The following is an 18074-nucleotide window of genomic DNA, read 5'->3' on the forward strand; positions in this document are numbered from 1 at the left end:
TGTCCTATCTCTGAACTTCTTTCTCTTTCACATGTTTAAGTGTGTTTCCTAAAGCTCATCTGGTCACGGTTGTCACTTGACTAGCAAGCCTGTTAGGACTGACAGGTAACAGGAAATTAGATGTTTTTAAGAATTGTATGGTTTTTACTCAAGCTTTAATTTATACGTTTACTCAATATTTACAAAAAAATGAATCTTACAGTTGCCACACCATATGTTTCCTATTTTGCATTTAATTATATTTATTTATATATATTATAGTTTGCATTATAATTATAGTATTTATATTACCAATGTATTGTATTAATATTTATATCTGTATCTAAATTATTTGTATAAATAATATTAATGATATAACATTTAAATAATAACTATTAACATTTTTGCTCAGAGTATGAGCCTATTATATAGATTCTCCTTTGAAGTTAATAGAGTACATTTAATTATCAAAAATGATTGGATTATCTCCTTAAATGCCTTCTACATATTTTATCTTCAGAAAAAAATCACATAGAAGTTCAGAGAGACATGAGTAGTTTATTTGCTACAGATTTAAATCAATGATAAAATAATGCAGTTCAGAAAAAAGAGTAAACTCCCAAATTCTTCTCTTTTGTAAGTACTGCACCCTATCCGAGAACTATAAATATAATTACTGATATAAGAGAGCTTGTAGGTAGCACAAAGTTTAGGAGTGACCATTTCCTCTCATTATTTTAAGGTTTTGAGTAGAAAACCAATACATGAACCACAAATTGTGAAGATTAAACATATGTGATTCAAGCTACTGGTCTAATTAAATACAACTTACAGCAATGTTAATCTAACATATTCTTAATGACTTCTAAAATTGTTATTGTGCTACATGGAAAATAGCCTCTTTTTCATGTTTGTATTTCTCCTGCACCCATAAGTAGCACTATAGGAAGGAAATATCCCTCCAGCATGTATCATTTGCATTTCTTTCTCAAGTCCCACTCCGCAAACCATTCTGTGTGTATGGACTTCCCCACAAGCCCAACACCAACACAGACACCATTAGAACAACTACATCCTTCGCTTAGAGGAAAATGACTTGAGAATACAGATGTTATAGCCAATGGTACTTAAATTTTATGAAACACCTAAGGAATGTGCTAAAAATTCAATTCCTAATTTCCACCTCTGGAGTTTCTAGTTTGGAAGTTTAGAGGGGGATCCAAGAATCTGTACTTCATAATCACTGTTGGGATATTGAGCAATATGGAAACCTTCCTAGCTTTTCCATTCACCCAAGGTTGAGAGATGGGAGAAGAAAGCCTTTAGAGAAATCATTGCAGATGAAGAGAGGGGACTTAGTATGTTTTAAAAATTTCTTGTCTCAAAGCATCTACATTCTAGTAAAGCAAGAAAAAGCTATAGGATAGAAGACAGGTGTGGATGGGAAAAGGAGATAACTTTGTTGGATAGGCAAGCTCCAATCCAGCAGAGGTCAAAGGTGGCAGAAATAGGATACCTTTTGGTAGGGAGAATTGGTTGAATTTCTGCTATAGTTCACCTTTGCCTGCCTTGTCGAAGCAAAATGCTTTTCTCAATGGCAAGGGAAGAAAGGCACAGGTTGGGAGGAAACAAAAAGACATGTATTCCTGACTCTGTAACCACAAAGACTAGCATACTTGACACACAGTAGGTGCTCCATAGATTTTTGCACTGGATGAGATGAACTAATACTATGCCTCTCTATACGGTATGTGCTGGTGTGTAAATAACTTCAGTACTCGGAGCATGAGGATGTCCATTCTTAAGTGGGATTTTTATTGTGGTAGAAAGTAAATATGGTAAGATAATTCTGATAGAGTAGCACAATATGCTAAAAGAAGAAAAACCAATGGAATCCATAACTGTAAGTTGAAATATTTATTCTGTTCTACTATAATCAAAGGTGGTATTTTAGTCAAACTTGCCCACTGTCAACCCCAATGTTTTACCCCAGCACAGTGCTTTAGATCTCTATTATTATTCTCCACAGAAGGGAGAAAGGATTCCTAGGGGCATAGACAATTCTGGTTTTTAAGGCAAGTAAAAATTAGGATGTCTCTGAAATATGGTGTCACTGTCAGAAAGTAAGAAAAATTTCAAGAATATCAGGGGTGATTTTAAAAGAACAAAGGAGTCAGATTACATGGGATAACACTGGTCAGTTTTAACAACATGAGCATAATATAATAATCATAATAGTTATTTTAGTTAATAAAGTAAATTGTTAATGAAGGGCCATCAGTCCGTAATAAAACTCAAAAGAGAAAAATTAAAGTGTGTAAAAGGTAATTGTATTGAAAAAGGAGGATGGACAGCAAGGATATGTTCAATTATTATTCCTTTTCATGGGTAATGATAAGAGGTTCATATATGTGGAAATTTTTATTTCATTTATTAAGTAGAAATCTGTTTTTAAAATGTAGGTATGCACTTCTTTGTTTAAGTGTAAGAAAGGGAAGTAAGTACAGGGAACCAGGAGTAAGCCAAATAATCCTCAGCATTATTTGACCTGGTGGATTATTTCTAGAAATTTAAGGAATCATCTTTGAGCACCTTTCTTCACTTGACTTCCAGGACTCTCCATGGTGATTTTCCTTTCATTTCACTCTCTGCTTTTCCTCAGTTTTTTCCCCCCAGCTCTTTTCTTTCTTCTCAAAATCTAAACATTTAGAGTACGCCAGAGTTCTGCCCTCTGCCTTCTTCTCTTCTCCATTTACACTAACTCCACAGATGATCTTATCCAATGCCATGACTTTAAATACCAGCAACATGCTGAAAACTTCCAAATTTTTATTTCAATTCTTAATTTCTCCTCTGAACTCTAGACTCACATGCCCACATGCCAACTGGACGATAAATATCATTTGGATTCTAGCAAGAAGTCCCAAATTTAATAGATAAAAATCAAAATTCTTATTCTCTTTCCAATCCTGTTTCTTCCCATTTTCCTCATCTCAATAAATGATATCAACACTCACCGTGTTGCTCAGACCCAAACCCTTGATTCTTCTCTTTTCGTTACTCCTTATCTGTCTCTGATCATTAGTCAATTCAGATGACTCTAACCATCTGAACTTACTAATGAGATCCAGCCATTTAACCAGCTTCCTCAGCTACAATCCTAGGCCCACTGTTGTCTCTTTCTAACTGGTCCCCTTGATTTCACTTTTGCTCATTCGAACAGTCTTATCTCCACAAAGCAGCCTGATCAGATAATGTCACTCTTCAGCCTCTCAAATGGTCTCACATCCCATTTACCGTGGTCTATTGAGTCCTCAGCAGGGTCTAGGATTTGGTCCTGCCTACATCTCCAATCTCGTTCCTACCCCTCTGCCAACCACTTCCTGGTCAACAGCAAGAGCCAGGCTTCTTGAGATTTCTGTTTTTCTGCCCTAGCCTATAATATAAGCATTATTAGGGCAAGGATTCTGTTGGTCTGCAGAGCACTACCATCCTCAAAACTTAAAACAATGCTTGGCACAGGATAAGTGCTCAGTAAGTATTATTTGACTGAATGAATATATGAAAAACAGGAAGCAATCCAGGAGCCAGAAAGATTGAGCACCATCACTGGTCATGCATAATAGCCTGGTAAAGTGAAGGGAGTTGTGTATCAAGCCACATCAGCTCAAGTGGTGACACAAAGTAACTAAGGAGAAGGAAGGGCCAATAATGTGATTCAAGTTGATGAATTAGTTCTCAAAATAGAGTTAACTGCAGAGATATGATACTGTAACTTCTAGGAAATAAAATTTCTGGGTGGACTAATGATTATAATAAGATATTTGTTAATAAGGAATATGTTATTTAAAATAGTGCAAGTAGAATAATATCAAGAAATAGGGTTACATAACAAGGGCCAAGGGAGATCTAAAGACTATATAACTTTAGGGAGGAGACGCAAGTTTGGAAATTGATAAAAACCTATGCAAAAGGTATAAATATAAAAAGTCCTAGTGATACTATAAGACAATTTTAATTGTCACAAAGATGACTAGTAGCTAAAACTTGAAATACCTTAGAAAAGGAACCAAGATCTATGCTGTAACCAAAAACCGTTAAGTCACTAATCTAATTTTGAACTCTCTACTGGCCTAAGAAAACGCTCCTCTTCTTTTTGATCTACAAAATTGCTATAATCTTGAAAAAATATTGTAGTATTTCTGTAACCTGAAGGAGATAATATATTAATTCTTAATCTAATCTCCTAAAGCCATACGAATAGGTAGATAAATAGATAAAGAAATGATTAACCCATGATGTTTATTTTTTAGAGTAGGTTTAAGTAGAAATAAATTAGTTTTTTAAGTGTTTTATTTGTGTATGTTCTGTGTCCTAGTCATATTTAAAGTGTTTGAGGCATTCAACACAATCCAAATTTTAAATTGAAATTGCAGTATCAATTAATTAAGTAATATTACTTTCTAATCAATACTTAACAGTTTAAAAAATTGGTTTTCAAAGTTTTTTTTATTAGCTATATAAGTTAAATTAATTTAGCACTAAATAAAGTATAAATAGTGGTGTGTATTTCTTGCCATACCCCCAAACACCTCATACCTGAAATCATCTATTTCAAGAATGTTAACACCTGTTTCAAGCAACTGTTTCAATAAAGAATGAAGTGATCCTTATGATGCATTTGGCCTTCTTTGAGGAGCAAACTAAAGAATGGAAGATTGTCAAGAGGCCTCTCTATGGATAATTTCAACATTAATATATGTCTATTCAATAGATATGATCCAGACTGTAAATCTATGTATTACTGCCCACCCAAGAGACTGAATAGTGGTTGCTTCTGGAAGCAGGGATGGTGATTGACTGGAAAGGGGTATGAGAGAACTTTCCAGGTGATGGAAATGTTTCATGTCTTGATAGGAGTATGGGTTGCAGAGACATATGCATTTTCAAAATTCATCAAACTGTACACTTAAGATTATGCATTTTGCTATATGTCAGTAGGAAAAAGATGGAAAACAAATATTAAACTCTGGTTGGTAAGTTTTCTTTACACAGTAGTATAGGTTAACAATTCTCAAACTAATTTTTGTGTTCTAACCTTGAGCAAGTACATAAATATTTTGTGGATAGTAAGAACAAGGTTTCTCATTATTGGAGATGAGTTACAAATATGGAAAGAGAAAAGACTAGAATGTACCCTGTGATATTTTATTTGAGTTGGAGCTTTCATTTTGAGTTCATATTTATAGGTATACAGTTATGTCTATTGAGAGGATCTAAGAACAGGATACACCAGCAGTAGCAAGGTGCACACAAGATCTTGTTTTTTAAATGTAAAAGGAACTAAAATTAGCTAATGGAATTGGGGTTTCTTGTAGAAAGCTTGATTTGAGGACTAGGGCAGGGAAAGTACAAGATAAACCTGGAACTTCTTATTTTGCCAGAAAGTAAAGAAGTTCTCAAAGAATGAAGATATATTGGAGTGATGTCAGCATCATGGTGGAGTGAGTTTTTTCCTTTGTCTCTCCCCTCTAAGTTACAATTAAACAGACATCCATTAACCAACAGAGGATTCCCTACACAGCATAACAGGATGCCTGAGAGATCCATGCAGCTACATATCTGAAGGTGGGTGGACTGGACCCCTGGGAAGCAATAGATCTAGAGAAGCAGCCCCCTCCACCTCCTCAGTGGCAGTGATCCAGTTGCGGATCCTCACACAGTGGCCAGTGAGACTGTGAGTGGAGGTGGGGGCAAGCTGGCCCACCATGTGAATTCTTGTGGAGCAGTAGCCTGGCCTGCAGGAGCACCCACTGTGCCACAGTGGCCCTGCCTATGCAAATGCTCCCCACCAAGGGGTGGCAGCTCAGGCTCTTACCTTGTGTGAAGGTACGCCACCTGCACAAGTACGATCCACCAAGAGGTGGCTACCAAGCCAAAAAGAAGGTGCTCCACTAAGCATCTGTACCTGGCCCACATGAACACAAAGTGGCCCAACTGGCACAATTACAAGCAAACAGGGTGGGAACAGAAAAAACAACCCCTACCCCCTTGCCAGCAGTGGTTGGTGGTATCTGTGACCAGAAACAACAGGAACAACAGCAGAACTGGTGACCCAGTCCCCAGCGGGGGCAACCTCAATACCAGATCCACCAGCAGCAGGGGCTGTATACAAGTCCCCGGGTCCCCAGGCCCCCACCAGTGACAATGACACCTGTGGACCCAGCACCCCTGGCAGTGGTGCAACCAGCACCCCAAGACAACCCAGGAACAGTAGCACAGGTGGTGCATGGTACAGCAGCATCCAAGCACGCAGAGACCCAGTGGAGGAATATGAGACACAGGTGACCAGAACCAAAGTAACCAAAGCTGTACCCAAATAAGAAAAGGTGATTACTACCACAAATGCCCGGGCAGAGGATCAATTCATCAAACACCATGAAGAGCAACAGTAACACTGCAGAACAAAAGGAAAATGACAATTCTGCAGAAACCAAACTTGAGGTCACAGAAGACTACAATCTAAATGACAGAGAATTCAAAATAGTTGTCATAAAGAAACTTAATGAGTTACAAGAAAACTCAGAAAGACAGTTCAATGAGCTCAGGAATAAAATTAATGAACAGAAGAAATATTTCATCAAAGAGACTGAAGCCCTAAAAAAAAAAAAAAAAGAAATTCTAGATATGAAGAACACAATTAATGAGATAAAAAATAATGTGGGAAGCAGAAAAAATAGAGCAAACTTTATGGAGGAGAGAATTAGTAACCTTGAAGATAGAAATCCAGACATGATTCAGGTAGAGGAGGAGAGAGAACTAAGATTTTTAAAAAATGAAGAAATTCTTCAAGAAATGTCTGATTCAATTATAAAAGTAACATAAGAATTACAGGTATCCCAAAGGGAGAATGGAGGGAGAAGGGAGCAAAGAGCTTGTTCAAGGAAATAATAGCTGAGAACTTCCCAAACCTGGGGGAGGAACTGGACATACAAGTACATGAAGCCAACAGAACTCCTAGTTACATCAATTCAAAAAGACTTTCTCCAAGGCATATAATAGTGAAACTATCAAAAGTCAATGACAGTGGCTGGCCCAGTGGTGTAGCAGATAAGTGGGCGTGCTCTTCTTCAGCAGCCCAGGGTTCATGAGTTCAGATCCTGGGTGTGCACCGATGCACCGCTTATCAAGCCATGCTGTGGCAGTGTCCCATATAAAGTAGAGGAAAATGGGCATGGATGTTAGCCCAGGGCCAATCTTCCTCAGCAAAAAGAGGAAGATTGGCATCGGATGTTAGCTCAGGGCTAATCTTCCTCACACACACACACACACAAAAGTCAATGACAAAGAAAAAATGTTATGGGTAGCAAGACAGAAAAGAATAACCTACAAAAGAACCCCCATCAGGCTTCACGCAGATTTCTCAGCAGAAACTTTACAGGCTAGCAGAGAATGGAATGATATATTCAAAATACTGAAAGACAAAAACTATCAGCCAAGAATACTCTATCCATTAAAATTATCCTTCAGATATGAAGGAGAAATAAAAGCTTTCCCAGATAAATAAAAGCTGAGGGAGTTCATTGTCACTAGACTTGCCTTACAAGAAATGATGAAGGGAGTCCTCATACCTAAAACAAAAAGGCAAAGGTTTACAAAGCTTTGAGCATGGAAATAAATAGAATCATAAAATTGCAACTCTCTATCAGAATAGGTTAGCAAATATTTAATTATTACATAAAAGATAAAGGGAAAGAAAGCATCAAAAATAACTATAAACACTTCAATTTAGTCGCAAACACCACACACGAAAAAATAATTTGTGACAACAAAAACACAGAAGGGGAAGAGGAAAAGGATGCAACCTGCTTAGGCTAATGGAGATAAGAGGCTATCAGAAAATGGACTACCTCATCTATGAGATCTTTTATACAAACCTCATGGTAACCACAAAACAAAAAATCAAAGAGGAATCACAAATCATAAATAAAGAGAAAACAGATAAAACCCACAAACTGAAATGGCATTCAGAAATACAAGAGAAAAGAAACACTGGAAATATAGAACAACTGGAAAACAGGAGATAAAATGGCACTATTAAATCCTCATATAACAATAATCACTCTAAATGTAAATGGACTGAATTCACCAATCAAAAGACACAGAGTGGCTAAATGGTTAAAAAACAAGACCCAACAATATCCTCCCTCCAGGACATATCTCAGCTCTAAAGACAAACATAGGCTCCGAGTGAAGGTATGGAAGATGATATTTCAAGCAATTGGCAAACAAAAGAAAGTGGGTGTAGCCATACTTATATCAGAGCAGATTTCAAGACAAAAAAGGTAATGAGAGACAAAGATGTGCATTATATAATGATAAAAGGGACATTCCACCAAGAAGACATAACACTTATTAATATGTAGGCACCTAATACAGGAGCTCCAAAGTATATAAAGCAGCTATTAACAGACTTAAAGGAGGAACCTGGCAGCAGCACAGTAATAGTAGGGGACCTCAACAGCCCACTTACATCAATGGATAGATCTTCCAGACAGAAAGTCAACATGGAAACAGTGGCCTTAAATGAAACACTACACCAGATAGACTATATATATATATATATAATATTTCACTCCAAAACAGCAGAATACACATTCTTCTCAAGTGCATATGGAATGTTCTCAAGGATAGACCATATATTGGGAAACAAGGCAAGCCTCAATAAATTTAAGAACATTGAAATCATATCAAGCATCTTTTCAGACCACAATGTTATGAAACTAGAAATCAACTACAAGAAAAAAGCTAGGAAAGTCACAAATATGTGGAGATTAAACAGTATGCTACTCAACAGCCATTGGATGAATGAAGAAATCAAAGAAGAAATAAAAAATACCTAGAGACAAAGGAAAATGAAAACACAACATACCAACTATTACAGATGCAGCAAAAGTGGTACTAAGAGGGAAATTTATAACAAAACAGGCCTCCCTCAACAAACAAGAAAAATCTCAATTAAGTAATATTAAACTACATCTAAAAGAACTAGAAAAAGAAGAACAGATGAAGCCCAAAGTCAGTAGAAGGAGGGGAATAATAAAAATCAGAGCAGAAACAAGAGAAATAGAGACTAAAAAAACAATAGAAAGGATCAATGAAACCAAGAGCTGGTTCTTTGAGAAGATAAACAAAATTGACAAAGCCTTAGCCAGACCCACTGAGAAAAAAAGGGAGAAGACTCAAATTAAAAAAGTAGAAATGAAAGAGGAGAAATTACAATGGCTACCACAGAAATACAAAGGATTATAAGAGAATACGATGAAAGGCTATATGCCAACAAATTGGATAACTTAGAAGAAATGGATAAATTCTTAGAATGATACAATCTCCTAAAACTGAATCAAGAAGGACTAGAGAATCTGAATAGACCAATCACAAGAAAAGAGATTGAAACAGTAATCAAAAATCTCCCAAAAAACAAAAGTCCAAGATCAGATGATTTCTCTGGTGAATTCTACCAAACATTCAAAGATTTAATACCTATACTTCTCAAACTATTCTGAAAAATTGAAGAGGACAGGACATTTCCTAACTCATTCTATGAGACCAACATTACTCTGATACCAAAACCAGACAATGACAACACAAAGAAGGAAAATTACAGGACAAAATCACTGATAAAAATAGATGCAAAAATATTCAACAATATATTAGCAAACTGAATATAGCAATGTATTAAAAGAATCATACATCATGATCAAGTGGGATTTACTCCAGGAATGCAGGAAGGGTTCAACATCCACAAATCAATCAATGTGATACACCACATTAACAAAATGAGGAATAAAAGTCACATGATCATCTCAATAGATGCAAAGAAAGTATTTGACCATATCCAACATCCATCTATGAAAAAAACTCTCAATGAAGTGGGTGTAGAAGGAAAGTACCTTAACATAAAGGCCATATATGACAAACCCAAAGGTAACATCATACTTAATGGTGAAAAACTGAAAGCCATTCCTCTGAGACCAGGAACAAGACAAGGATGCCCACTCTTGCCATTTCTATTCAACATAGTACTGGAAGTTTGGGCCAGAGCAATTAGGCAAGAAAAAGCAATAAAAAGGATCCAAATTGAAAAGGAAGAAGTAAAGCTCCCATTGTTTTCAGATGACATGATTCTACGTATAGAAAACCCTAACGAATCCACCAGAAAACTATTAGAAATAATCAACAACTACAGCAAAGTTGCAGGGTACAAAATCAACACACAAAAAATCATTTGCATTTCTAAACACTAATAAACTAGCAAAAGGAGAAGTCAAGAATACAATCCCAATTACAATCACAACAAAAAGAATAAATATCTAGGAAGAAATTTAACCAAGGAGGTGAAAGATCTATACACTGAAAAGTATAAGACAACATTGAAAGAAATTGAAGAAATAAAGAAATGGAAAGATATTCCATGTTCATTGATTGGAAGAAGAAACATAGTTAAAATGTCCATATTACCTAATGATATCTACAGATTCAATGCAATCCCAATCAGAATCCCAATGACATTCTTCATAGAAATAGAACAAAGAATTCTAAAACTTAGATGGAACAACAAAAGACTCCAAATAGCCAAAGCAATCTTGAGAAAAAAAAAACAAAGCTGGAGGTATCACACTCCCTGACTTCAAAATATACGACAGAGCTATAGTGATCAAAACAGCATGGAACTGGCAGAAACAAAGACACAAAGATCAATGGAACAGAATTGAAAGCACAGAAATAAAACCACATGTCTGTAGACAGCTAATCTTTGACAAAGGAGCTAAGAACGTACAATGGAGAAAGGAAAGTCTTCAATAAATGGTGTTGGGAAAACTGGACAGCCATGTACAAAAGAATGAAAGTAGACCATTATCTTACACCATACACAAAAATTAACTCAAAAAGGATTACAGGCTTGAATGAAAGACCTGAAAACAAAAAACCCCTAGAAGAAAATATAGGCAGTATACTCTTTGACATTGATCTTAGCAGTATCTTTTCGAATACCATGTCTACTCAGTCAAGGGAAACAAAAGAAATAATAAACAAATGGGACTACATCAGACTAAAAAACTTCTGCAAGGCAAAGGAAACCATGAACAAAACAAAAAGACAACCACCAATGGGAGAAAATGTTTGAAAATCCCATCTGAGAAGGGATTAATTTTCAAAATATATAAAGAATTCATACGTCTCAACAACAAAAAAACAGACAACCTGATCAAAAAATGGGCAGAGGATATGAACAGACATTTTTCTGAAGAAGATATACAGATGGCCAACAGGCACATGAAAAGATGCTCAACATCACTAAGTACTAGGGAAATGCAAATCAAAACTACAAGGAGATACCACCTTACACCTGTCAAAATGGCTATAATTAGCAAGATAAAAAATAACAAATGTTGGAGAGAATGTGGAGAAAAGGGCACCCTCATACACTGCTGGTGGGAACGCAAACTGGTGCAGCCACTATGGAAAACACTATTAAGATTTCTCAAAAAAATTATAAATAGAAATACAATATGATCCAGCTATCCCACTACTGGGTATTTATCCAAAGAACTTGAAACCAACAAGTCAAAGATACTTATGCACCCCTATGTTCATTGCAGCACTATTCACAGTAGCCAAGACATGGAAGCAACCCAAGTGCCCATAGACTGATGAATGGATAAAGAAGATGTGGTATATACATACAATGGAATACTACTCAGCCATAAAAAAAAGGCAAAATCATGCCACGTGCAACAACATGGACAGACCTTGAGTGTACTATGCTAGGTGAAATAAGCCAGGCAGAGAAAGACCATATGATTTCACTCATGTATGGAATATAAACAAACACATGGGTAAGGAGAATGTATTAGTCGTTACCAGAGGGGAAGGGGATTAGGGGGAGAGCAAAAGGGGTAAAAGGGCACATATGTATGGTGGCGGATAAAAACTAGACTATTGGTGGTAAGCACGATACAGACTATAGAGAAACTGATATACAATAATGTACACCTGAAATTACACAATGTTATAAGCTAATGTGATCTCAATAAAATAAATAAAAAAAATAAAGGGGGCTGGCCCGGTGGTGCAAGCCGTTAAGTGCGCGCGCTCCGTTGCAGCGGCCTGGGGTTTGCCAGTTCGGATCCCGGGCGCGCACCAACACACTGCTTGGCAAGCCATGCTGTGGCGGTGTCCCATATAAAGTGGAGGAAGATGAGCATGGATGTTAGCCCAGGGCCAGTCTTCCTCAGCAAAAAAAAGAGGAGGATTGGCAGATGCTAGCACAGGGCTGATCTCCTCACAAATAAAATAAAATAAACAAAAGAAAAATAAATAAAAGAAAAGAAAGTGACAAAAAAAGTCATATATGCCAAATATAAGCCACTCTCAACGTGGCAAAAATATTAAATACTAGCAATCTAAGCCAAAAGTATCCAGCCCCATAAAATAAGACAGTTGCTTAAACATATTGTGTAATTCCATTTAGAAACTGATATGTAATAACATACACCCGAAATTTACACGTTATATGCCAATATGACCTCAATAAAATAATTAAAAAAAGAAAAAGAATGAGGATATATCAAGACTGACAAGGGAGAAAGTTTGAAGGGTTTCCCCAAATATAAGGACTTTCTATAAAATAACTTGCTTGCATTAAAAACATATCAAATGTGCACAGTGATGGATGGTAATTAGTCTTTGGGTGGTGAACGTGATGTAGTCTACGTAGAAATTGAAATATAACAATGTCCACCTAAATTTATACAATGCTATAAACCAATGTTACTGCAATAAAAAATAAAATACAAAGCAAAAAAAAAATATCGAAGACAAGAAAGATAGAAACACTAAGAAAGACAGAAAGATAGAAGGGCTACAGAAAGCCTATCCCAGATTAAAGAAGATGAAAGAGGTGTAGCAACTAAATGCAGTGTGTTACCCTTTATTGGTTCTTGGGTGGCAAACACAAAAACAAACAAAAATGTTATGACGGGCATATTTGGGACAACTGACAAAAATGAATACATACTGTAGATTAGATCATTGTATTGCATTAATGTTAAATATACATGATTTTCTGTGATTATGTGGGAAAATATCCTTGTTCTTAGTAAAAATACAGGGTAAAGAGGTGCAATGTCTCATCTACTATCAAATGATTCAGAAAATAAATATTTCTCCAGATTGGAGAGAATGAAAGAATGTTAAGAAAGATTTCATAGCATAAAATGTAAACAATTGGCGAATCTCAGTGAAACTATACAAGAGCTCTCTGTACTGTTAATTTGCCATTTTTGTGCATGGTAGAAATTGTATCAATATAAAAAGTTTAGAAAATACATGTGCTTAATGTCTCCCAGGCAAGACTTAGAATCTTCTTTCATGGACCTTTCTATGCAGGAATAGCAGTACAATAAAATTTTTATTGCACATTTTATGATTCACAGTATGCAAAAGTATCACAGCATCTTAATTTGGTCCCAACAATCACTGTAACAGGAAGATATCCTTATGGACACCTTACAGATGAGGATACTGAAACCCAGAGATGTTAAGTCACATGTGGTCAGTAGCATAGGTAGGATCAAAATCCTGTCCTCTGGTTCAAAGTCAAACTTGCCTTTAAACCACAGCAAAGTCAGCCCATACTTTCCAAATCTCTCCTTTAAGGTTGGAAAAGAAGACAAGTCAGTGTCAAACAGAACAGGCTCAGGGAAACTGAGTGACATCCAGGAACACTGAGGCTGAGGGATGGGAATGAGAGTGTGGACAATGAGAGTGTCTAAGAATGCAGACAGAGAAGAGCTGTCCAGTTAAACCATTTAACCACCTGCAGGTTAAAACACCTGGAACAGATTTCCATCAAGGACAAGACATTTGTGTAGTATGATTTCAATAAGTTGCTTGATCTGGGTTTTTCTTTTTATTAGGAAATTTCACTGCACAAGTAGGGTTTTAAAAAGACAAATAACAGGCAGTATTAGCATACAGGTAAAACATTTTTTTGATGAAACTTTCCAAAATAATATTAAAAACATTCTCGCTTGGTTAGAGACATGAAGTAGAAAGCAAGAAAACTCTTGGCAACTGGAGAAAGAAGAAATAATACCACTGAGTGGCTAAGGGGAGTTAAATGCAAGCTTGATGAGGATAAGTTTGAATTCATCACAGTTCTATCACAGCTTACATTTGTTTGGTTGTGTTCAAATTGAAACTGTGTGAAAAGACATTTTATGTCCTATATGACTGAACATGTGTTTATATTAGATGAAAGTGCTTTTCTATTTCCTTCGTATATTTGTGGTTTGAAAAGATGTGATATTGGTATTGTTGACCTACAATAAGCATATCGGTAAGGTAGATAATTGAAAGATGTCGCTAATATTATTGCAAGCCTGGTTGACATTTAGAAAGCATATGTTCTGCAAGAACATCAAACAGATGAATTTACCAAATCTGAGGTTAATACAGGAGATTGCTAACTTACTAAGACCTACCTATTTGCAACAGAAAATGCTGAATCTTTAACTAGAGATACCTTTTACTTGTAACACAGTTAGGATATAGGTTACCCATCTGTGACATGCCCAAGGCATAGAGTATGTATAGGTAAAGATTAAAGTCATGTTTAGCAGGGGATGGGAAAATTGACTGGCACAGACGTTTGTTATCATAGGGTTGAAAATAGATTAAAATATAATTATTAAGAGGCAGCAAAATCAAGAAGGTGCTTTAGATATGGGAAAGGCTGCAGTTTAGTCATATACAGGGTGTAACGCATAGCAATCAGAGAGTTTTAGATGTAGATGGGGCAGTACGTTGAGTAGTCCTTTTGGAACCCAGGTAATTGGCTAAACTGGGATCTGGCTGAGGGTCCTTAGTTCCAGGTTCCTAGGATTATGAGTTTGAGTTTACCCTCCTTCTGGTGTGATAGGTATATAGGCGTAGGCTCAATCCTCTCATACTCATTCTCCCTGGCCCTCTCTATCTCCCAGACAACTTTTACAACCTTCTGTGTCTGCCAATTTGTCTCCATCTATGCAAGAACTTTCAACGTCTGTGTTGGTGGGGAGTTAGTCTTTTAATCGGATTAACTGTGGCAATATCGTCCATTCTTAAGCATACATGATTCTTTCCTTAGAGATTCTGAACGAGGGCTACTGAGAGGCTCATTCTAATCCTCACAGGTAAGGTCATTCTCTAGAGGCCTCTTCTACTTAGGGGCAGGAAATCGCCCTAGGTCAGGGTTTATGAATCTTCTAAGAGGAAGCTACCTTTTTTTCAGACCGAATTCAGAAGTGTTGGAATGGGACTACCTAAAGAGGAGACTTGTTTCAGGCAGAAGCAGAGAATTAACATGTTCTCGGGACCAGCAGCATTTATTTTCTCCCTGCCCCCTCCACTCACTCTTTTTTCTTGGGGCACTGTTTTAGGAAAGGTTGCTTCTAGAGGGAGAAGATAAATCCTAGAACATAACATGTATTTTATCATATTATATTACAAAAAAATATATATAGTTGATGTTAGTTCTAAGTTTTAATGATGGTTAGCATCAAGATAGATCTGACTTGAGAACTAAGTAAACATTTTTATCCTAATTCACAACAAAGTGCTTACACATGAATTTCTAAGAGCACAATTTTTTATTTGTACCTTGAGGGCTACCTATACAGGCGCTTTTGATATTGACAATATGCTGACAATAAATATTGTCCTAATTGATTGATAACCAGCACAATTTATACATTAAATACTAATTTTACACCTTAAGAAATGCTTACCTTGTGAATAGGTAAAAATTCCAATTTTTATGTATGTAGGAAACATAATACTTGATGTAAGTATCTAAAGAGGAATGATTTTTAATTGAACTTTATTTTTATATATGATTTTAATGGGAAAACATTGGAAAGTTTATAATGTCATAAACACCAGGAACATTTCCCGGATGGGATGGTTTTGTGAGGCTGAGTGAAATGGGATGCATAGTGTCTGCTATGGTCATCTCATTTGGGACGGGACACTGACGTCACACTCACCCATACACGCAGTGGGCGGCAGACACCAGCCAGTCGCTGCCAACAAGAGAAGCGCCACAGAGCAGCTGGTTGTTGTAATACAGAGCAACGACCCAGGGCCAGGCTCCTTCTTTGGTATTGTTTCCTCCTACAATCCTTGGGCTGAATTCTTGCGCCACCAGTTTTTTCCCACATGCTATTAAGATAATTGAAGAAACAGCATCCATTTTATTTTCTTGGATTTCCTCTGATCATGAATATTGAGTGGGTCGCTACAGAATAACTTCAGGTGATATACCAACACATTCAGAATTTTAAACTGAAGGCTTAAAGGAGAACAGGACAAAATATTTACTTACATTTTGGGTTACATTGTAATAGAACCAGTGAGTCCTCTAAGCACTGTTGACTGTAACAAAAGAACAATTATATTTCAAAAATTGTGCACCTAACATTGTAAAGCAAAACAGTGTACATTACCCTATTTTTTTACTTTTTTAGTAAAATGGACTTTAACATATATGAAATGCAGGAAGGCTGAAATGCACAGCCGAAAATCCTCAGTTTAAAGCAAATAGAGCTGAGTTCGAATCTTTAACTTGACCACTTACTCTTCAGGTGATTTTGGGTAAGTTGCTCAACATCCCTGAGACTCAGTTTGTCATCCACAAAATGAAGGCAATAGTATGTACTTTATTGGAATTTTGTGACAGAAAAGAAATATTTGCAATGGAATTATTATTGTGTATTACACACAATGAACACTTGATAAATGATAGCTATTGTTAGTTTGCTTGAACCAACCTTGGATTTTATCATTCTATAACATAGACTATGCCTCAGTATAGCTAATCAGACAGCTATTCAGAGCCCAACACTGTGTGTGAGGCTATGCACTTCATTCAAGGAATTCAATCACAGGTCCTGCTTTCAAGGGAGGCAGACAAATAAACAGGCAAATATAAAATAAAGCGTAGGCATAAATAATTTGAAATCTCACTATCTGTTTAAATATTTGGATACCAACTTTCTTCAAAGCCAAGAATTCTATTTTAAACAAAGAAAATTTGTTTTAAAATGTATTATACTCACCAACCACTAGAGATCAGTATAATACAAGGAATTAAAGTACCTCCCCACACTATTTCCTGACACAGCTGCTGCAGATATTGGTCCCACTAAAACCCCACAGACACACACACACAATTTTAATGATTTCTATTTATATATTTAACTACATCTATTGTGCCTGTTGTTTAGGTGCTTGAAATTTTAGGGAAAAACAAACCAAAACCACAAAACAAGACCCAAGATCCATATGAGATCATAAGTACAATCAAAGCAATTCAACGTTTCTAGAACATACGTGATAAGGTTTATTTGAAGTCACAAGCCTTCATGTTTTCTGATTGACATATACCGTAGAATAGAAGATAATTCCAATCGAAATATAAGGAAATAATATACTTTATTAATAAGCAGTGCACATGGAGGTTTATCTGTCTAGATATAGGTATATCAATATGTATTCATAATTCCCCAAAGAAGCTGCCTCAATTAACTCCCCTTCTGTTATCCGCTCATGGTTAGGCGAGAAGTAGTTTCTAGGATGCCTCTCAGCATACGGTCAAGTTCCATCCAAACACTTTCCACATCTACAATACTCACCAATGAAAATCTATATTCAAAGTCATTTTTAGAAATATTCATCATTCTTAGAAATTAAACAATGCTTAATACTCTGTGGTATGTATAAAACTGATGAATTTCTTTTTTGCAAGCACAGAGAAGTTTCTGGTTAACTTAATAGGTAACCAGAAAATTAAACTGAGCTTAGCACTTCATTCTCCATGCATTTTGGTTAATCAAAATTTTCATATACAAACACCCACATGCAGTGTCTCAGTACAGACCAGTAAGTTGCTTAATTCCTCGTCAGAATGAGCAGTGAATTCATACTTTGTCCAGGTGTATTTGGAGAAATTGGAGAGAAACAATTTGTCTTGGCCTTTGGTCCTGGAGGCA

At 36.3% G+C, this 18074-nt stretch overlaps 1 protein-coding gene across 1 annotated transcript in view; it reads right to left on the minus strand.

Annotated features, from left to right (window-relative positions):
• Positions 1-18074, minus strand: part of TMPRSS15 (transmembrane serine protease 15) — a 141059-nt gene that overhangs the window by 12871 nt on the left and 110114 nt on the right. Inside the window, exons 20-21 of the mRNA XM_058522952.1 lie at positions 16409-16458; positions 16071-16245 (exon numbers count right to left, since the gene is read on the minus strand). Of these exons, the coding sequence (XP_058378935.1) occupies positions 16071-16245; positions 16409-16458 (225 nt within the window). The remainder of the gene's footprint in view (positions 1-16070; positions 16246-16408; positions 16459-18074) is intronic.

The sequence above is a fragment of the Diceros bicornis genome, chromosome 27 (assembly GCF_020826845.1).
Source record: "Diceros bicornis minor isolate mBicDic1 chromosome 27, mDicBic1.mat.cur, whole genome shotgun sequence".
Lineage (NCBI taxonomy): Eukaryota > Metazoa > Chordata > Mammalia > Perissodactyla > Rhinocerotidae > Diceros > Diceros bicornis.